The 22356-nt window shown below is 47.3% G+C and overlaps 1 protein-coding gene across 1 annotated transcript in view; it reads left to right on the top strand.

Annotated features, from left to right (window-relative positions):
• Positions 1-22356, top strand: part of LOC137375468 (segment polarity protein dishevelled homolog DVL-3) — a 154566-nt gene that overhangs the window by 96912 nt on the left and 35298 nt on the right. The window contains exons 5-6 of the mRNA XM_068042757.1: positions 6889-7024; positions 14976-15069. Coding sequence (XP_067898858.1) covers positions 6889-7024; positions 14976-15069 — 230 coding nt within the window. The remainder of the gene's footprint in view (positions 1-6888; positions 7025-14975; positions 15070-22356) is intronic.

Below are 22356 nucleotides of genomic sequence, written 5' to 3'. Positions count from 1 at the left end.
TCCCTCATCAATCAACTTTGTCACTTCCTCAAAGAATTCTATTAAGTTGGTAAGACATGACCTTCCCTGCACAAAACCATGTTGCCTATCACTGATAAGCCCATTTTCTTCCAAATGGGAATAGATCCTATCCCTCAGTATCTTCTCCAGCAGCTTCCCTACCACTGACGTCAGGCTCACCGGTCTATAATTACCTGGATTTTCCCTGCTACCCTTCTTAAACAAGGGGACAACATTAGCAATTCTCCAGTCCTCCGGGACCTCACCCGTGTTTACGAATGCTGCAAAGATATCTGTTAAGGCCCCAGCTATTTCCTCTCTCGCTTCCCTCAGTAACCTGGGATAGATCCCATCCGGACCTGGGGACTTGTCCACCTTAATGCCTTTTAGAATACCCAACACTTCCTCCCTCCTTATGTCGACTTGACCTAGAGTAATCAAACATCTGTCCCTAACCTCAACATCCGTCATGTCCCTCTCCTCGGTGAATACCGATGCAAAGTACTCGTTTAAAATCTCACCCATTTTCTCTGACTCCACGCATAACTTTCCTCCTTTGTCCTTGAGTGGGCCAATCCTTTCTCTAGTTACCCTCTTGCTCCTTATATATGAATTAAAGGCTTTGGGATTTTCCTTAACCCTGTTTGCTAAAGATATTTCATGACCCCTTTTAGCCCTCTTAATTCCTCGTTTCAGATTGGTCCTACATTCCCGATATTCTTTCAAAGCTTCGTCTTTCTTCAGCCTCCTAGACCTTATGTATGCTTCCTTTTTCCTCTTAGCTAGTCTCACAATTTCACCTGTCATCCATGGTTCCCAAATTTTGCCATTTCTATCCCTCATTTTCACAGGAACATGTCTCTCCTGCACGCTAATCAACCTCTCTTTAAAAGCCTCCCACATATCAAATGTGGATTTACCTTCAAACAGCTGCTCCCGATCTACATTCCCCAGCTCCTGCCGAATTTTGGTACAGTTGGCCTTCCCCCAATTTAGCACTCTTCCTTTAGGACCACTCTCGTCTTTGTCCATGAGTATTCTAAAACTTACGGAATTGTGATCACTATTCCCAAAGTAGTCCCCTACTGAAACTTCAACCACCTGGCCGGGCTCATTCTCCAACACCAGGTCCAGTATGGCCCCTTCCCGAGTTGGACTATGTACATACTGCTCTAGAAAACCCTCCTGGATGCTCCTTACAAATTCGGCTCCATCTAGACCTCTAACACTAAGTGAATCCCAGTCAATGTTGGGAAAATTAAAATCTCCTATCACCACCACCCTGTTGCTCCTACATCTTTCCATAATCTGTTTACATATTTGTACCTCTATCTCACGCTCGCTGTTGGGAGGCCTGTAGTACAGCCCCAACATTGTTACCGCACCCTTCCTATTTCTGAGTTCTGCCCATATTGCCTCACTGCTCGAGTCCTCCATAGTGCCCTCCTTCAGCACAGCTGTGATATCCTCTTTGACCAGTAATGCAACTCCTCCACCCCTTTTACCTCCCTCTCTATCCCGCCTGAAGCATCGATATCCTGGGATATTTAGTTGCCAATCATGCCCTTCCCTCAACCAAGTCTCAGTAATAGCAATAACATCATACTCCCAGGTACTAATCCAAGCCCTAAGTTCATCTGCCTTACCTACTACACTTCTTGCATTAAAACAAATGCACCTCAGACCACCAGTCCCTTTGCGTTCATCATCTGCTCCCTGTCTACTCTTTCCCTTAGTCACGCTGACTTCATTATCTAGTTCCTTACAGGCTTTAGTTACTACCTCCTTACTGTCCACTGACCTCCTCATTTGGTTCCCATCCCCCTGCCACATTAGTTTAAACCCTCCCCAACAGAGTTAGCAAAAGCACCCCCAAGGACATTGGTTCCAGTCCGGCCCAGGTGTAGACCGTCCAATTTGTAATAGTCCCACCTGCCCCAGAACCGGTCCCAATGTCCCAAAAATCTGAACCCCTCCCTCCTGCACCATTTCTCAAGCCACGCATTCATCCTGACTATTCTTTCATTTCTACTCTGACTATCACGTGGCACTGGTAGCAATCCTGAGATTACTACCTCTGAGGTCCTACTTTTTAACTTGGCTTCTAACTCCCTAAATTCTGCTTGTAGGACCTCATCCCGTTTTTTACATATATCATTGGTGCCTATGTGCACAACGACAACTGGCTGTTCACCCTCCCCCTTCAGAATGTTCTGCAGCCGATCTGAGACATCCCTGACCCGTGCACCTGGGAGGCAACATACCATTCGGGAGTCTCGTTTTCGACCACAGAACCGCCTATCTACTCCCCTTACAATTGAATCCCCTATGACTATATCCCTTCCACTCTTTTTCCCGCCCTTTCCGAACAGCAGAGCCAGCCACGGTGCCATGAACCTGGCTACTGCTGCCTTCCCCTGGTGAGCCATCTCCCTCAACAGTCCTAAGACATAGAACTTATTGCTGAGTTTTTTGTTTTTTCATCTGGGTTTGTAGTCAGGCCAAAGCAGTGTGAAATTAAATTCAGTGTGGAGCTCAGGCATCTTTCTCCAATCTCACTCCTGTCTCCTCTCATACTCTCTCTGAGCTCATTGTGTCCTTGAGTCCCATCTCTTGCTCCCTCGATCCTATTCCCACCAAACTGCTGACCACCCAACTTCCCCTCCTGGTCCCATGTTAGCCATTGTTAATGGGTTTCTCTCTTCAGGTGTTGTCCCTCTCTCCTTTAAATCTGTCATCATCACCCCTATCCTCAAAAAAAACCACCCCACCATCCTTCAAACTACTATCCCATCTCCAACTTCTCTTTCCTCTCCAAAGTCCTTGAATGTTATGTCACCTCCCAAATCCATTCCCGTCTTTCCCAGAACTCTATGTTTGAATCCCTCCAATCAGGTTTCCAATGCTGCCACAGTACCGAAACAGCTCTTATCGGAGACGCAAATGACATCCAGTGTGACAGTCGCATCGGATAACTTTCTCTCCTTGTCCTTCTCGACCCGTCTGCAGCCTTTGACACAGTTGACCACACCATCCTCCTCCAAATCCTCTCACTTGCAATGGTTTCTCTTCCTGCTCCCCACATTTCCTTCTGGTGTCCCACAATGATCTATCCTTGGCCCTCTTCTGTTTCTCATTTACATGCTGCTCCTTTGTAGTATCATCTGAAAGCACAGCGTTAGGTTTCACATGTATGCTGATGATACCCGGCTCTACCTCATCATCATCTTTCTCGATTCCTCCACTGTTGCTAAACTATCAGACTGCTTATCCAACGTCAAGTACCACATAGAACATGGGCCTGTACTGTGCTGTACTGTTCTTTCGGTCCACGATGTTGTGCCGAGCCTTTAACCTACTCTAAGATCAAACTAACTACCTACCCTTCATTCTACTATCATCCATGTACCTATCCAAGAGTCGCTTAAATGTCCCTAATGTATCTGCTTCTACTACCACCGCTGGCAGCGCATTCCACGCACCCACCCCTCTCTGTGTAAAGAACCTACCTCTGACATCTCCCCGAAACCTTCCTCCAATCACCTTAAAATTATGCCCCCTGGTGATAGCCCTTTCCACCCTGGGAAAAAAGTCTCTGGCTAGCCACTCTATCTATGCCTCTCATCATCTTGTACCCCTCTATCAAGTCACCTCTCATCCTTCTTCGCTCCAATGAGAAAAGCCCTAGCTCCCTCAATCTTTCTTCGTAGGACATGCCCTCCAGTCCAGGCAGCATCCTGGTAAATCTCCTCTGCACCCTCTCTAAAGCTTCCACATCCTTCCTATAATGAGGCGACCAGAACTAAACACAATATTCCAAGTGTGGTCGAACCAGGGCCTTATAGAGCTGCAGCATAACCTCGCGGCTCTTAAACTCAATCCCCCTGTTAATGAAAGCCAACACACCATATGCCTTCTTAACAACCCTATCAACTTGGGTGGCAACTTTGAGCGATCTATGGACATGGACCCCAAGATCCCTCTGTTTCTCCACACTACCAAGAATCCTGTCTTTAAGCCTGTATTCTGCATTCAAATTCGACCTTCCAAAATGAATCACTTCACACTTTTCCAGGTTGAACTCCATCTGCCATTTCTCAGCCCAGCTCTGCATCCTGTCAATGTCCCGTTGCAACCTACAACAGCCTTCCACACTATCCACAACTCCAGCAACCTTCGTGTCATCGGCAAACTTGCTAACCCAGCCTTCCACTTCCTCATCCAAGTCATTTATAAAAATCACAAAGAGCAGAGGTCCCAGAACAGATCCTTGTGGAACACCACTAGTCACCGAGCTCCATGCTGAATACTTTCCATCTACTACCACCCTCTGACTTCTATGGGCCAGCCAATTTTGTATCCAGACAGCCAACTTTCCCTGTATCCCACGCCTCCTTACTTTCTGAATGAGCCTACCATGGGGAACCTTATCAAACACCTTGCTAAAATCCATATACACCACATCCACTGCTCTTCCTTCATCAATGTGTTTTGTCACATCTTCAAAGAATTCAATAAGGCTTACAAAGCCATGTGACTGTCTCTAATCAAACATGAGCAGAGATTTCCTCTAATTAAATATTGGGAAGACTGCCGACATCGTTTTCGGACTCTGCTGCAAACTCTGTTCCCTAGCTACTGACTCCATTCTTCTCCCTGGCAACAGTCTAAGATGAAGCCTGTCTGTTCGCAACCTTGCTGTCATATTTGACCTGGATATGAGTATCCAACCCCAGAAAAAGAAAAAATAGAAAGACTTATATTTGGTGCCTTTCATGACCACTGGACATCTCAAAGCATTTTACAGCCAATGAAGCACTTTTTGAAGTGTAGTCACTGTTGTGATGTAGGAAACATGCCAGCCAGTATGTGCACAGCAAGCTCCCGCAAACAGCAATTTGATAATGGCTAGGTAATCGGGGTTTTTTTTTGTGATGATGTTTGAGGGATAGATATTGGCCAGGACACCACCGATAGCCCCCTTGCTCTTCTTCGAAATAATGCCATGAGATCTTTTACATCCACCCAAGCAAGCAGATGGGGCCTCGGTTTAATGTCTCATCCAAAAGACAGCACCTCCGACTGTGCAGTGCTCAAACCCTGGAGTGGGACTTGAACCCGCAAACTTGTGACTCCGAGATGAGAGTGCTCCCAACAGAGCCACAGGTGACATATTTGCACCATCAATAAAACTGCCTATTGCCACCTCTGTAAAATCACCCGACTGTCTCTGTCTCAGCTCATCTGCTGTTGAAACCCTCATTCATTCCTTTGTTACCTCTAGACGTGACTATTCCAATGCACTCCTGGCTGTTCTCCCATATTCTACCCTCCGTAAACTTGAGGTCATCCAAAACTCTGCTGCACGTGTCTTAACTCGCACCAAGTCCCGTTCGCCTATCACCCCTGTACTCGCTGATCTACAGTAGCTCTCGGTCAAGCAATGTCTTGTTTTTAAAATTCCCATTCTTGTTTTCAAATCCCTCCATGGCCTCGTCCCTCCTTATCTCTGTAATCTCTTCCAGCCCTACAATCCTCCGAGAGATCTGCGCTGCTCTAATACTGACCTCTTGAGCATCCCTGATTTTAATCGCTCCACCATTGGTGTCTGCACCTTCAGTTGCCTGGACCCTAAGCTCTGGATTACCCTCCCTGTGCCTCAGTACCTCACTTTTCCTCCTTTAAGACACTCCTTAAAATCTACATCTTTGAACAAGCTTTTGGTCGTCTGATATAATATCTCCTTATATGACTTGATTTCATACTTTGCTTTATAATGCTCCTGTGAAGCGCCTTGGGACTTTTATTACATTAAAGGCGCTATATAAATATAAATTGCAGCAAACTGCATTCGAGGCAGAATTAATTGACTCCCAAGTAATAAAAGAAAAACTTGCATTTGTATCGCGCCTTTCATGATCCCAAGACGTCTCAGAGCACTTTACAGGCAGTGAAGTACTTTTGAAGTGTAATCATTGTTGTCATGTTGGGAAGCTGTTCCAATGGGACCTTTATGGGTAGACACAACCTCTGTTTAACACCTCATCCAAAGGATGGGAACTTGGACAATGCAGCTCTTCCCTTAGTAATGCATTGCGGGAATAACTTGCACCATGTGCATGAGCCTGGAGTGGGAGCGCTACCAACTGAGCTAAACTGAATAAAGGATGCAACAGAAGAACTTGCATTTCATAATCTCGGGATGTCCCGAAGTGCTTTACAGCAAATGAAGTACATTTGAAGGATAGTCACTGTTGAAATGTAAGAAATGCAGTGGCCAACGTATGCGCACAGCAAGCTCCCACAAACAGCAGTTAGATTTGTTCATTTAAGGCCAGCATTTAATGCCCACGTCCTTAACTGAGTGGCTTGCCAGGCATTTCAGAAGGCAGTTAAGAGTAATCCATGTTGCTGTGGATCTGGAGTCAAATATAGGCCAGACCAGGTAAGGATGGCAGATTTCCTTCCATAAAGGACATTAGTGAAATTGAATGACTCACTGTTTGCTGTAAATACTGCACAATAATGTGTTTCAGTGATGTGGATTGAGATAAATATTGGGCAGGACACCAGAGAGAACTCCCTGCTCTTTTTCAAAATAGTCTTCCTTGACAACACTAATCTCCAAAGCAATAATATACAAGAGGATTGGAAAGAACTGAAAGACCCAAAATAAAGCTCAGTAGGTTTGTGAGAGGAAGTGTGCCACCACCTGTTGTATTGTAGAATGAGAGTTGTTGCTGCCAGTTTCAGGAGAGGTTCTGGGCAGCTCTTCACTACATCTGCGTGCCTGGTATTATTTCTGATTGATTAACGCTTGGATACTTTTTCACCCCACTGTGCTGCTGTGAGTTTTAAGCTCTTTAACCTCTGACCTCTTGCCCATAGTTCCCCGAGTCAACGGCCACACGAAGCTGGAGAGGCGGCACGAGATTGGCTGCTATGAGAGCTCTTCCACACTGATGAGCAGCGAGCTTGAGTCTACGAGCTTCTTTGACTCGGATGAAGATGATTCCACCAGCAGGTATGAGAGTTTTTCAGCCAAAGGGCAGCCGAGTTTGTAGAAAACCGTTGACACAGGGCAGTGTAAATGGGGCCAAAGGGCAATCGAATACACATGTGGTAAAGTGGCTGGGGTAGGGATTCATCAAGAAGTTCAGTTATAATTCACCGTTATATAATTCAATAACTGGGTCAGCCTGAGACAGAGGTTGTGAAGCACATTAGGGGCAATGGCAAGAATTGGTGGTGGGAGCCAACAATGACAATGAGTTGCATTTATATAGCACCTTTTATGTAAAAGAAAAAGCCTAAGGCGCTTCCCAGGAGCGTTACCGAGCAACATTTGACACCAGGCCACATAAGGACATACTAGGACAGGTGACCAAAGGCTTGATCGAGGTTTTAAGCAGCGTCTTAAAGGAGGTGGAGAGCTAATGAGATGGAGAGGTTTATGGAGGGAATTCCGGAGCTTGGGGCCCAGGCTGCAGAAGGCTTGGCTGGCAATGGAGGAGAGATGGAAGTGGGGGATGTGTAAGAGGCCAGAATTGGACGAGGAAAGAGATTTTGGAGGGTTTTAGGGCTGGAGGAGGTTACAGAGTGGGTGAGGTCACAGAGTCATTTGAAAACAATCGAGGCGTTGGCAGACCAGGAGCTAATGTAGGTCAGTGATGTGTCAGTTACACATGGTGATGTGTAACTGGGACTGAGTTGCAAGTTAGGATGCAGCAGCAGAGTTTTGGATAAAGCCAAGCTTACAGAAAGTGCAAGGTGGGAGGCCGGCCAAGTGATGTTTTTAATCTCCCCAACCTTTAGCTGGAAGAAATTGCAGGTCATTGAAGCCTGTATGTCATGTGAGCAGTGTACTTGAGGAATATGAGTCCCCATGCCTTGCCATGATACCAATGGACAGGATGTGGTGGGGACGAAGGACTGAATCCTTGAAAGACTCTAGTGTTAATCAGCGTCTTTGCGTAAAGGTAAACCAGCGTTGTCCCCTATGGCTCTTCTCGAGGCAGGAGGTCATGGGTTCAAGTTGTAATAAAGAGGCTTGAGCAAAAAGATCAAGACAGATACTCCACTCCAGAATTGAGGGAGTGCTGCACTGTCGCAGGTGCTGTCTTTTGGATGAGACTTAAACGGAGGCCCCATCTGCCCTCTCAGGTGGGCGTAAAGAAATCCTGTGACATTATTTCAAAGAAGAGCAGAGGAGTTCTCCCCGGTGTCCTGGCAAATATTTATCCCTCAACCAACATCAATAACACAGATTGTTTGGTATTATCACATTGCTGTTTGTGCGAGCTTGCTGTGCCGTCTTACCCAACTGAAACACGTGGTTTGATTTAAAAGCAGGGCTATGTTTTTTTCACAAAAAGTGGTTGTTGCGAATGACAGCGACGTATTTAAGTGAAAATTGGATTATCACATGAAGAAAACAGAAGGATATGCTGATGGGATTAGATGAAGTAGGGTGAGATGAGGCTCATGTAGAGCATGAATCAAGTGGGCTGAATGACCTCTTTCTGTGCTGTGTAATTTATGTGTAATGAATGTTGGGTTAGAAAGGAGTAATGCTGTGGGAGTTTAAAAACTTAACACGATGAGTGTACAAGCCTGCAGATGGTACCAAGCAGTGTGGGAGGGCAGCCTGTTCAGAGAGAAAGGGATAAAATTTAATGACATCTGCAGAGATGCAAAAGCTGCACGGATGAACTGCACGTGACATTTAACATTGAAGAAGGGAAGGGAAGGCGTGACATGGTAAATAAGGGCAAAAGTCAACATGATGCTGAGCTACACGCAGACCAGGAGGCCCAGGTATGATCCCTGGCCTGGCCTGGCCTGAGCATCTAGTCTTATTTGGACTGCTACAGTTTAGCTTAACATCCCTGGGCTAGGACAAAGGAAGACTTGCATTTCTTTAGTGCCTTTCTCAGTCCCTGGACGTCCCAAAATGCTTTATAGCCAATGAAGTACTTTTGAAGTATTGTAATGGAGGAAACTCGGCAGCCAACTTGTGCACAGCAAGATCCCCCAAGCAGCAACGTGATAAATGAACAGATAATGACCATTTTATTGATGTTGGTTGAGGGATAAATATTGACCAGGGAGATCCCCTCTGCTCTTCTTTGAAAGAATGTCACGGGATCCTTTATGTCCATCTGAGAGGGCAGAGCGGGAGTCCGTTTAGGTCTCATCCGAAAGCCAGTTAATCCGACAATGCAACACTCCCTCAGTACTGCACTGCAAGAGTCAGCTTGGATTTTGTGCTCAAATCTCTGAAGTGGGTCATGAACCTATAATCTGCTGCCTCAGCGGCGCGAGTGTTATCCACCGAACCACAGCTGTCACTATCCAGTCACATGCTGGAAAGTGTAGCATGTGGGTGTGAACAGGGTTGGATTGATCTGTAGCAGGGTGGGTGAAGGTGACTGAAACCATATGCCAGTGAGAGTTAGCCCCTCTGTGGCAGGAAACTTGCCAAGGAACGGACATTGGCAATGTATGGATGCTGAGCACAACGCAGTGAGACCCAGTGGAGGTGTCCTCCGTGTCTCTGAAAAATGATCCTTTGTCATGAAAAAGGACATGAGAAAAGAAAACATTCGGAAGACTGAAGCCAACGTCTTCAGTCCAAACTGCAAACTTAGCTCCCTAGAGACTGACTGTATCCCTTTCTCTGGCAACTGCATAAGGCTGAACCAGACTGTTTGCAACCTCAGTGTCATATTTGGACCCCAAGATGAGGTTCTGGCAACATATCTGCCCCAAAACAAAGACTGCCTATTTCCTCCTCAGTATGTTGCTTGACTCCACCCCTGCCTCAGCTCACCAGCTGCTGAAACTTCATCCATGCCTTTGTTACCTCTAGACTTGACAATTCCGGTGCACTCCTGGCCAAACTCCCACGTTCTACCCTCCGTAAACTTGAGGTCATTCAAAACTCTATTGCCCGTATCTTAACGTGCACCAAGTCCCGTTCACCCATCACCCTGTGTCGCTGACCTACATTGGCTCCTGGTCAAGCAACACCTTGATTTTAAAATTCTCACCCTTGTTTTCAAATCCCTCCATGGCCTCGTCCCTCCCTATCTCTGTAACCTCCTCCAGCCCCATAACCCTCCAAGATATCTATGTTCCTCTAATTCTGACCTCTAGTGCATTCCTGATTTTAGTTACTCCATCATTAGTTGGTGCTCTTTCAGTTGCCTAGGCCCCAAGCTCTGGAAGTCCCTCCCCATATCTCTCCACCTCACTTTCCTCTTTTAAGACACTCCTTAAAACCTAACTCTGGCCAATGTCCTAATATCTCTTTATGTGGGTCAGTGTTATACTTGGTTTGAAAATATCTCTGTGAAGCTCCTTGGATGCTTCATTACTTTAAAGATGCTATATAAATATAAGTTGTTCAGAATCACAGAATAATACAGTGTAGAAGAGGCCCTTCGGCCCATCGAGTCTGCACCGATGCATTAAAGACACCTGACCTGTCTGCCTAATCCCATTTGCCAGCACTTGGCCCATAGCCTTGACTGTTATGACGTGCCAAGTGCTTATCCAGGTACTTTTTAAAGGATGTGAGGCAACCCGCCTCGACCACCCTCCCAGGCAGGGCATTCCAGACTGTCACCACCCTCTGGGTAAAGAAGTTCTTCCTCAAATCCCCCTTAAACCTCTCGCCTCTCACCTTAAACCTGTGACTTATTGTTGACTGTAAACAAGCTAGCAAGCTGCACCATCACCGGATCTCATTTAACTATGCAGTAGCTTTTTCTGGCCTATTGCGCATTCCCCACATAATCGCTGCACCATTGGTGCGCATACCTTCGAATGCCTTGACCCTGAGCTCTGGAATTGTCTCACTGAACCTCTGTAAGTTCCTCCTCAAAACATACCTCTTTGACGAATCTTTTCGTCACCTGTCCTAATATCTCCTTATGTGTCTCAGCATCAAATTTAGTCTGTTTATGTTCCCGTGCAGCGCCGAGGGATGTATAGTTACACTAAAGATGCGATATAAATGCAATTTGTTGCTCCTGTTGGATCCTTTGAAAAAATTTAGTTGAATTTCAACATTCCATGTAAATTTTATTGAGCCATTTTGATCGCCTCTTTGATGTCTCCTGCCCTCTAGTGATGTACATGGTTGATATGTATACTGAGTGAGTGATATCAGTTCAGGACAAGGTGGGATGTATACTGAGTGAGTAATATCAGTGCAGGAGAAGGTGGGATGTATACTGAGTGAGTGATATCAGTGCAGGAGAAGCTGGGATGTATACTGAGTGAGTAATATCAGTGCAGGAGAAGGTGGGATGTATACTGAGTGAGTGATATCAGTGCAGGAGAAGCTGGGATGTATACTGAGTGAGTGATATCAGTTCAGGACAAGGTGGGATGTATACTGAGTGAGTAATATCAGTGCAGGAGAAGGTGGGATGTATACTGAGTGAGTGATATCAGTGCAGGAGAAGCTGGGATGTATACTGAGTGAGTGATATCAGTGCAGGAGAAGCTGGGATGTATACTGAGTGAGTAATATCAGTGCAGGAGAAGGTGGGATGTATACTGAGTGAGTGATATCAGTGCAGGAGAAGGAAGGATGTATACTGAGTGAGTGATATCAGTACAGGAGAAGCTGGGATGTATACTGAGTGAGTGATATCAGTGCAGGAGAAGCTGGGATGTATACTGAGTGAGTGATATCAGTGCAGGAGAAGCTGGGATGTATACTGAGTGAGTGATATCAGTGCAGGAGAAGGTGGGATGTATACTGAGTGAGTGATATCAGTGCAGGAGAAGCTGGGATGTATACTGAGTGAGTGATATCAGTGCAGGAGAAGCTGGGATGTATACTGAGTGAGTGATATCAGTGCAGGAGAAGCTGGGATGTATACTGAGTGAGTGATATCAGTGCAGGAGAAGCTGGGATGTATACTGAGTGAGTGATATCAGTGCAGGAGAAGTTGGGATGTATACTGAGTGAGTGATATCAGTGCAGGAGAAGCTGGGATGTATACTGAGTGAGTGATATCAGTGCTGGAGAAGCTGGGATGTATACTGAGTGAGTGATATCAGTGCAGGAGAAGCTGGGATGTATACTGAGTGAGTGATATCAGTGCAGGAGAAGCTGGGATGTATACTGAGTGAGCGATATCACTGCAGGAGAAGCTGGGATGTATACTGAGTGAGTGATATCAGTGCAGGAGAAGCTGGGATGTATACTGAGTGAGCGATATCAGTGCAGGAGAAGTTGGGATGTATACTGAGTGAGTGATATCAGTGCAGGAGAAGTTGGGATGTATACTGAGTGAGTGATATCAGTGCAGGAGAAGTTGGGATGTATACTGAGTGAGTGATATCAGTGCAGGAGAAGCTGGGATGTATACTGAGTGAGTGATATCAGTGCAGGAGAAGCTGGGATGTATACTGAGTGAGTGATATCAGTGCAGGAGAAGTTGGGATGTATACTGAGTGAGTGATATCAGTGCAGGAGAAGTTGGGATGTATACTGAGTGAGTGATATCAGTGCAGGAGAAGCTGGGATGTATACTGAGTGAGTGATATCAGTGCAGGAGAAGTTGGGATGTATACTGAGTGAGTGATATCAGTGCAGGAGAAGTTGGGATGTATACTGAGTGAGTGATATCAGTGCAGGAGAAGCTGGGATGTATACTGAGTGAGTGATATCAGTGCAGGAGAAGGTGGGATGTATACTGAGTGAGTGATATCAGTGCAGGAGAAGGAAGGATGTATACTGAGTGAGTGATATCAGTGCTGAGCTTTGTGCACCTGGTCTGTTACAGTGTTCCAATGAAACTCAACGCGGGCTCGGGGAACAGTGCCTCATCTTTCGACTGCGCACTTTACGGCCTTCCGGACTCCACACTGAGTTCAATCATTTTCGATCATAACCTCTGCCCACATCTTTTTTTCTTAATTTTTTTTTGCTGGTTCATTTTTTTTCTGTCCCCGCCCCTTGTTTCTTTCTTAATCCCTTTACTTTGTGTTCGGGCAACGGCCATCCTTTCATTTTATCCATCACCCATCGAGTTCTAAAAGAAGGCCACACAGACCTGAAACTTTAACTTTGTCTTTCTTTCCACAGGAGTATTTCCAGCATTTCCTGTTTTTATTTATAGCACCTCCCAGGTGGAGATATTGTGTTCAAATTGTCAAATTCTCTTTTAGCTTTGGTGATTTTTTTTTTCCCCCCTCTCATTATCTTTTCTCCTCAAGCCGCTAACTCTTGTGGGGGTACAGTTCCACAAGCCCAGCTACGCTGCCAATACCTCACCAATGTGCCCATCCTTTGTGTGTGAGCACAGATAGTCGATATCTAATTACCTGCATACAAGAGTCACTACATAACGGTCAGGAGCCACCCTGCCCCCACCTTTCCACACTTCCCTTAGGGCCTCACGCTTGACCCCCGGTTTGTACCGGGTTACGTGATCTCTCAGCAACCACGGCAATCTTGCTGATGAGTTACAAAGTCATCGGTTCAAGAGGCAATCCAGAGATTTGCGCACAAAACCTGGACTGACGCATCCAATGCCATATTGATGAAGTGCTGCGCTGTCGGAGGTGCCGTAATTTGGATGAGACGTTTAACCTGGGTCCCATCTGCCCTCTCAGGTGGGCAGAAAAGATCCCATGACACTATTTCGAAGAAGAGCAGGGGAGTTCTTCCTGGCATCCTTGGGCCAATAGTAACCCATCAACCAGCAAATTATCTGGTCATTATCACATTGCTGCTTGTGGGAGCTTGCTGTGTGAAAATCAGCTGCCATGGTTTCCTACATTACGGCAGTAACTATACTTCAAAAAAAAGTGTTTAATTGATTCTAAAGCACTTTGGGAAATCCTGGGGTTGTGAAAGTCGCTATATAAATGCAAGTTCATTCTTTTTAAGTAACTTGAAAGGGTGCTGCAAATGAGTGTTGTTGCAGTTTGGAGTCGCGCCTTCAGTCAAACACATGTACAGCATTCGACCAGTCAGCCCTAAGTTTGATCTAGGCTGAACTCAGTTAAGATAGCAGGAGGGACACTGCAAGTGAGCCCTGTGCTCAGACTGGGCAGGGTTTCCTGCTCCAGATCAGTATCCAGTAATCCTGTCTGTCAGTGGGTGTTGATTAAAAACATAGGAACATGAGTAGGCCATTCAGCCCCTTGAGCCTAATACGCCATTCAGTGAGATCATGGTTGATCCGTATCTTAACACCATTTTCCTGTCTTACTTCTGTAACCCTTAATAGAGTGTTTGATAACAGTACTGTGAGGTGCCTTGATATGTTTTATTGCATTAAAGGTTCTGGAGCAATACAACTTGTTGTACTACCCCTAACAAAACTCTTTCAATCCCAGTTCTAAAATATTCAATTGTCGCCCAGGCTCAACAGCTTTTTGAGGGAGAGAGTTCCAGATTTCCACCATCCATTGTGTGAAGAAGTGTTTCCTGCCATCACCCTTGAACAGCCTGTCTCTAATTATACACCCCCTTTGTTCTGGACTATTTCCCCCACCAGAGGAAATAGCTTCTCTCTATCAACCCTATCAACTCCTTTAATCATCTCAAACATCTTAATTAGATTGGCCCTAAATCTTCTGTACTTAAAGGAATACAAGCCTAGCCTTTGCAACCTCTCCTTACCGTTCAACCTCTTTAGCCCCGATATCATTCTGGTGAACCTGCGCTGCAACCCCGCCAAGGTTACTATATTCTTCTACCTGAGGTGCAGTGCCCAGACCTGAATGCAAATACTCCAGATGGGGTCTGACCAAGACTCTTAAACAATTGAAGTAACAATTACTCCCTTTGATACAAAGGCCAACATCCATTAGTCTTGTGTGTGCACATTGATAAAGGATGGGTTAGGGAATGGGCTGTCAACCTAGAAACAAACGTAAAAATTAGAAATTGTGTTTGCTCACCGATCCCATCATAGTCTCTCCGTGACTCCCTCCCGTTACAGGTTCAGCAGCTCCACAGAACAGAGCAACTCATCCAAACTCATGAGACGACACAAACGGCGACGACGGAAACCGCGGATCCCCCGCATCGAAAGGGTGGGTGGATTCCTCATCTGTTTCAAACTTACTGTTACAGTCTCTTTAACATCGAAACCACTTGTTTTGTACTCAACAACGTGAAGTGCGTTGATGCGGGGAGAATGGTACACTTTGTGTCAGACACCCAGTGTCATCATCTAGCATTCCCAGCATGGTTTAGATACAGACTAAAGCTCCCTCTACACTGTCCCATCAAACACCCCCAGGGCAGGTAAAACAGAAGTTAGATGCAGAGTAAAATTCCCTCCACACTGTCCCATAAGAAAGAAAAACAGGGTTGGCTGCTGCCTAACTGGGCATCCTGAGTGCTGACTGCATCAATGAGGTGCAGCTGACAGTGCTGCAGTCAGTTGCTGGAGTTGCTGCTGGAGAGGGGGGAGCTGAGGTGAGAGCTGCAACACTTTTTGATAACATTTTCTGCAGAGGAGGAAATAAGACTCTATTTGGAGGTGGGTTGTTGAGCACCAGACTTTAGTTTCATTTGGACTGTTGCAGGAGGTGGAAGAGGCCGGAACAACAAGGGGTGGGGGCTGTACAATTCTCCAGGCAGCTGTGCAATTGTATTGAATACCCAAAGAAGCTCCCTCCCCACCCCAATTGCCCAGCCTGGGTCAGCTGAAGCTGCCTGGCTAAAGAGACAGAAGGATATAGCTAGAGCCTGGGCAGCTTTCGGATGACCCAGTTCAATATGCCTCCCGCAACCTGGAAGACTAAGGACTGTTCAAAGTGCTCTGTGCACCACCTTCAAAGCAAAAGTCATCGCTTACAGCCTGTCTTTCACCTTTCCTGCGTACCTTCAGCTTCTCCCCTAAGCTTCTATTTGTTTCTACGTTATTTCTTGCAAACTTTTGTTTGTCTGTTTTTTTTGCAAGCCTACAACTTGGGGTGGGTTTGGCTCTTGAACGCATGGCAAGACCATCATCACCGGTGGCGCGGCCCTCTCATACCTATGCGGCTGCAGCCTCTGTGGCCACCCATATAGTCCCGTCACCTTTTAAATTAATAACGTCTAGCCATGGAGTAAAGAGCTACCCCCACCCCCAACATGTCTATAGAGGCTTGTGTAAAGGCAATGGCCAAGGTTGTTGACCCCTCGGCCATTGTGGCAGCCTCAAAGATGTACGGGAAAGCAGTATTTTCTCTGAAGACCGAGCGGGCGTTGTCCCTGGCCCTGAATAGGGGGCTCATTGTGGGCGGGACTTTCCTGCCAGTGGACCCTCTGGGGGCCACTGCGCAGTGGATAATGTTATCTAACATCCTGCCCTTTATTTCCAGTGAGCTCGTCCTCACCCACCTGCACCATCTGGGGGAGGTGAGGTCGGGGATCACCCCAATCCCGCTCAGTCTTCAGGAGAACAGCCTGTAGCATGTGTACTTCTTCCGCCAGGAGCTATTTGCAGCTGGCATGGGAGGAGGTCTTGGAGGGCCACTTCGACGTGGAGTTCCAGGGGACGGCCTACCAAGCTCAGACGGGGCGCGGTGCCATGCCTGCAAGGGGGTGGGACACGTTCGTAAGACACGCGGCACAGTGGCGCAGTGGTTAGCACCGCAGCCTCGCAGCTCCAGCGACCCAGGTTCAATTCCGGGTACTGCCTGTGTCTGCGTGGGTTTCCTCCGGGTGCTCCGGTTTCCTCCCACAAGCCAAAGACTTGCAGGTTGATAGGTAAATTGGCCATTAGCAATTGCCCCTAGTATCGGTAGGTGGTAGGGAAATATAGGGACAGGTGGGGATATGTGGTAGGAATATGGAATTAGTGTGGGATTAGTATAGATGGGTGGTTGATGGTCGGCACAGACTCGGTGGGCCGAAGGGCCTGTTTCAGTGCTGTATCTCTAAACTAAACTAAACTGCTCCAACCTCCCGGCCGCGAACTCCGCCTAGGTGGCCCAGGGTGGCGCTGCTGCACCTCCTCCCACTCCCCCTCCACCTCCAACAGATACCGTTTAGGCGGTTCCAGAGGCCATGGTTTTCACGGCCTTCGGCCAGGGCGGGGTGGGGGGGAGGTGCTCATCCGATTGGAAGGAAGACGCGGAGAAAGAATAAACACCGAGAAGCACGTCCCCTGGATACTGTGGAATTGTATTGAATTACTGTGGCACAACCCGAGCCTGAGCTAAGCCTAAGGCCCGAACCCAGGAAACCCACCTCCCCAGGGCCCAGTGCAACCACCAAGCAAAAGGAGGGTGCGGAGGCCTCTGATGACATGGAGGCTTCTGAGCCTCTGCGCCCTAGTGGGAAACAGGAGAAGGTAACACAGGGCCCTGAGGTGCAAAGCCCATCTGCTGGAGGGGAGCTGTCTCCTAATTCGGGTCCCCAGGTTCCCCCTGACACCACCAACATCGAGGCTGTAAAGCCTGGGCAGGAGCTCCCTACCCCTTAGGATGGAGGGGAGGGGGAGACCCCTGTACATGTGGCCTCTCCTGTAGGAGCAAGTGGAGCCCTGCTTGTGGTGGAGAAGCCTGGGGACGCTTCTGGAGAAGCCTTCCCATCTGCCACTACATCGGGTGCCTTGAGTGGAGGGGAGGGCAAGGCCCCGAAGGGTCGGCCCTCCCAGCCAAAATCTACTTCGGACCAGGATGTACCCTACCCGGTTATGGGTGAAAATGCTGCCCCGTCTGCTGGGCCTGTGGGCGCTGGCGGGGCAAGAGATGGCCTCCTCCCTCTGCCTCCAGTCCTGGCTCCGGCTGGATTCCTGGAGTTGGGAATTACTGTCTCCCGTGGGCTGCTCATTGGCCTGGGGATGGAGGTGGAGGCGGGTCCTAAATTGCTGGCACCCATAGGCTCCATTTCCACAGAAGAACCTAGAGAGGACTCCTCCACCGTCGATCCTGGGGGAGGGATCGTGACGGAGTTGGGACCAGCTGGCACAGCCAGGATGTCTGACCCACAGTGTGTGGTGGGTGTGTCAGCTGTTGGCGGTGTCGACCTGGTGGAGGATGGGGGACTCTGTGGGGCATGGAGGACGACCTTGAATCCATCGCCAGTGAGGCGATGGTCTCCCTCGTATCTCCCACTGAGTCTCCTCTCATCCCCATGGCGGAACTCCAGGACTTCCTCGCGCCAATAAAGTTCAGCTGGCCCTTGGCTGGTGGTCGAATCTGGCGCTGATCATCCAGTCCGTCCTTGTCACCCTCAAGAAGGTGGGAAGGGCGTGGGCGTGAAACTGGTTGAGAGGTGCCGGTTTAAAGCGTTCCTCAATGGGTTGCTGGGGGAGTGGAAGGCCAGGTGCATTTTTGCTTCTTCCTCACAGTGAAGTGTTGGTGACAGCTTTCTAAGTACTTTTGACATGAAGATAACCATAGCCAGCCTCAACATCAACGGCAGCAGAGGGTCTCTGCAGATTTCACAATCTCTCAGTCCTCAGGGAAGGGAGATATGCGTTGAGCTTTCTGGAGTGGCACGGTGGGGTCTAGAAAGGTCATAGAAAGGGAATGGGTGACTGCCAGGTAGAGTAGAAGAACTAGGCAGGTATTGCAGGAGTCCCCTGGGTCCATCTCCCTCTCTAACAAATTTTCTGCTTTGAATCCTGTTGGGGGAGATAGCTTCTCAGGGGAATGCAGCAAGAGCCAAGTCTGTGGCACCACGGGTGGCTCAGCTGCAAAGGAGGGGAGGAAAAAGAGTGGGAGAATGATAGTGATAAGGGATTCTATTGGAAGGGGTACAGATAGGCATTTCTATGGCCGCAAATATGACTCCAGGATGGTTTTTGCCTCCCTGGTGCTAGGGTCAAGGATATCACGGAGTGGCTGCAGGACATTCTGAAGCGGGAGGGTGAACAGTCAGAGGTCGTGGTTCACATTGGTACCAACGACATAGGTAGAAAGGGGGAGGAGGTCCTGCAACAAGAATTTAGGGAGCTAGGTAGCAGATTAAAAAGCAGGACCTCAAAGGTTGTAATCTCTGGATTACTCCTGGTGCCATGTGCTAGTGAGTGTAGGAATAGGAGGATAGAGCAGATGAATGTGTGGCTGAAGAGATGGTGCAGGAGGGAGGGGTTTAAGTTTCCTGGATCACTGGGTCTGTTTCTGACAAAGGTGGAGCCTGTGCAAGTCGGATGGGTTGCACCTGAACCGGAACGGGACCAACATCCTTGCTGGGAGGTTTGCTAGTGCTGTTGGGGTGGGGGGGGGGTTTAAACTAATTTGGCAGGGTAATGGGATACAGAGTGGAGGTACAGTAGAGGGTGATGTACAGCCAAATATAGAAGAGAAACTAAGTCAGTCTGGAAGGCAGAGTAAATATAGAGTTCTTAAGGCACAAGCGAATAACGCAAGGCTGGATTGCATCTATTTTTACGTAAGGAGTCTTACAGGTAAGGCAGATGAATTGAGGGCGTTGATTAACACATTGGAATATGATATCCTATCTCAGAGACATGGTCGAGGGAAGGGCAGGACTGGCAGCTTAATATTCCAGGGTATAGAATCTACAGGCATGACGGGGGGTTGGGGGGGTGTAAAAGAGGAGGTGGCATTGCACTATTGATCAAGGAGTCAATTACTGCAGTAGGAGGGAAGATATCTTAGAAGGTTCCTCAAATGAGGCCAGATGGGTAGAACTTAAAAACAAAAAGGGGGTAATCACTGGGCTGGGAGTGTACTACAGGCCTCCAGTCAGGGAGAGATAGAGGAGCAGATATGTAGGCAGATCTCAGAGAGGTGCAAAAATAATAGGGTAATAATGGTAGGGGATTTCAGCTTCCCCAATATTAACTGAGATAGTCTTAGTGCAAAAGGCTTAAAGGGGGTGGAATTCTTAAAGTGCATCCAGGAGAGGTTTTTGAGCCAGCACGTAGAAAGTCCTACAAGAGAAGGGGCAGTACTGGACCTAATCTTAGGGAATGAAGTCGGACAAGTGGTAGAAGTGTCAGTGGGGGAGCATTTTGGGGATAGTGACCATAACTCTAAGATTTAAGGTAGTTATGGAAAAGGACAAATATGGACCGGAAATAAAGGTACTGAATTGGGGAAAGGCCGATTTCAATATGATAAAACAGGATCTGGCCAAAGTGGACTGGGAGCAGCTACTTGTAGGAAGGTCTACATCAGACCAGTGGGAGTCATTCAAAAAGGAATTAGTGAGAGTTCAGGGCCAACATGTTCCTGTAAAAGTGAACAGTAGGACCAGTAAGTCCAGGGAACCCTGGATGTCAAGGGATATAGAGGTTTGGATAAGGAAAAAAAAGGAGGCTGATGGCAGATTCAGAGGGTTGAAAACACCAGAGGCCCTAGAGGAGTATAGAAAGTGTAGGGGGGAGTAACTTTAAAAAGTAATTAGGAGAGCAAAGAGGGGGCATGAAAAACACTGGCAGGCAAGATAAAGGAAAATCCCAAGGCGTTGTATAAGTATATTAAGGGCAAGAGGATAAGCAGGGAAAGAGTAGGGCCCGTTAAGGACCAAAGTGGCAATCTGTGTGTGGAGCTGGAGGACGTAGGTAATGATTTAAATGATTGCTTTTCATTTGTGTTCACTATGGAGAAGGACGATGTAGGTGTAGAGATCAGGGGGGTATATTGTGATATTCTTTTAAAAATTAGCATTGAAAGGGAGGAAGTATTAGCTGTTTTAGCAGGCTTAAATGTGGATAAATTCCCAGGCCCAGATGAGATGTATCCCAGGCTGTTATGTGAGGCAAGGGAGGAGATAGCAGGGGCTCTGACACAAGTTTTCAAATTCTCTCTGGCCACAGGAGAAGTGCCAGAGGACTGGAGGACAGCGAATATGGAACCATTATTCAAGAAGGGTAGCAGGGATAAACCAGATAATTACAGGGCAGTGAGTCTAACATCAGTGATAGGGAAACTATTGGAAAAAGGTCTGAGGGACAGGATTAATCTCCACTTGGAGAGGCAGGGATTATTCAAGGATAGTCAGCATGGCTTTGTCAGGGGGAGATCATGTCTAACAAATTTGATTTAATTTTTTGAGGAGGTGACCAGATGTGTAGATGAGGGTAAAGCAGTTGATGTAGTCTATATGGACTTCAGTAAGTCTTTTGATAAGGTCCCACATGGGAGATTGGTTAAGAAAGTAAGAGCCCATGGGATCCAGGCCAATTTGGCAAATTGGATCCAAAATTGGCTTGGTGGCAGAAAAATGGGGGGTAATGGTCAAGGGTTGTTTTTACGATTGGGAGCTTGTGACCAGTGGTGTACCACAGGGATCGGTGCTGGGCCCCTTGCTGCTTGTAGTGTATATTAATGATTTAGATGTGAATATAGGAAGTATGATTAGTAAGTTTGCAGATGACAGAAAAATTGGTGGTGTCATAAATAGGAGGAAAGCCTTTGATTACAGGACGATATAGATGGGCGGGGCAGTGGCAAATGGAATTTAATCCTGAGAAGTGTGAGGTGATGCATTTTGGGAGGACTAACAAGGCAAGGGAATATACAATGTGTGGTAGGACCCTAGGAAGTACAGAAGGTCAGAGGGACCTGGTGTACTTGTTCATAGATCACTGAAGGCAACAGCACAGGTAGATAAGGTGGCTAGGAATGCATAAGGGATACTTGCCTTTATCAGCCGAGGGATAGAATATAAGAGCAGGGAGGTTATGATGGAGCTGTATAAAACACTAATTAGGCCACAGCTGGAGTACTGTGTACAGTTCTGGTCGCCACACTATAGGAAGGATGTGATTGCACTGGAGAAGGTGCAGGGGAGATTCACCAGGATGTTGCCTGGGCTGGAGCATTTCAGCTTTGAAGGTAGACTGGATAGGCTAAGGTTGTTTGAGGGATATGGGCCCCAGAAGTGCAGGAGGTGTTAGTTTTGGCAGGCATCAAGATCGGCGCAGGCTTGGAGGGCCGAATGGCCTGTTCCTGTGCTGTACTGTTCTTTGTTTTTTGTTTGTTTTCCTTAGAGCAGAGAAGGCTGAGGGGGGGATCTGATTGAGGTATACAAAATTATGAGGGGCATAGATAGGGTAGATAGGAAGAAACTTTTTCCCTTAGCGAAGGTGTCAATCACCAGGGGGCATAGATTTAAGGTAAGGGGCAGGAGGTTTAGAGGAGATTTGAGGAAAAAGGTTTTCACCCAGAGGGTGGTTGGAATCTGGAACACATTGCCTGAAGGGGTGGTAGAGGCAGGAACCCTCACAACATTTAAGAAGTATTTAGATGAGCACTTGAAATGCCATAGCATACAAGACTACGGGCCAAGTGCTGGAAAATGGGATTAGAATAGATAGGTGCTTGATGGCCGGCGCTGACACGGTGGGCTGAAGGGCCTGTTTCTGTGCTGTATAACTCTATGACTCTACATGAGTCACCTCACCCATA

Source organism: Heterodontus francisci, chromosome 11 (genome assembly GCF_036365525.1).
Source record: "Heterodontus francisci isolate sHetFra1 chromosome 11, sHetFra1.hap1, whole genome shotgun sequence".
Lineage (NCBI taxonomy): Eukaryota > Metazoa > Chordata > Chondrichthyes > Heterodontiformes > Heterodontidae > Heterodontus > Heterodontus francisci.
The sequence above is the reverse complement of the archived record's forward strand: the minus strand, read 5'-3'. Positions and strand labels throughout refer to the sequence as shown.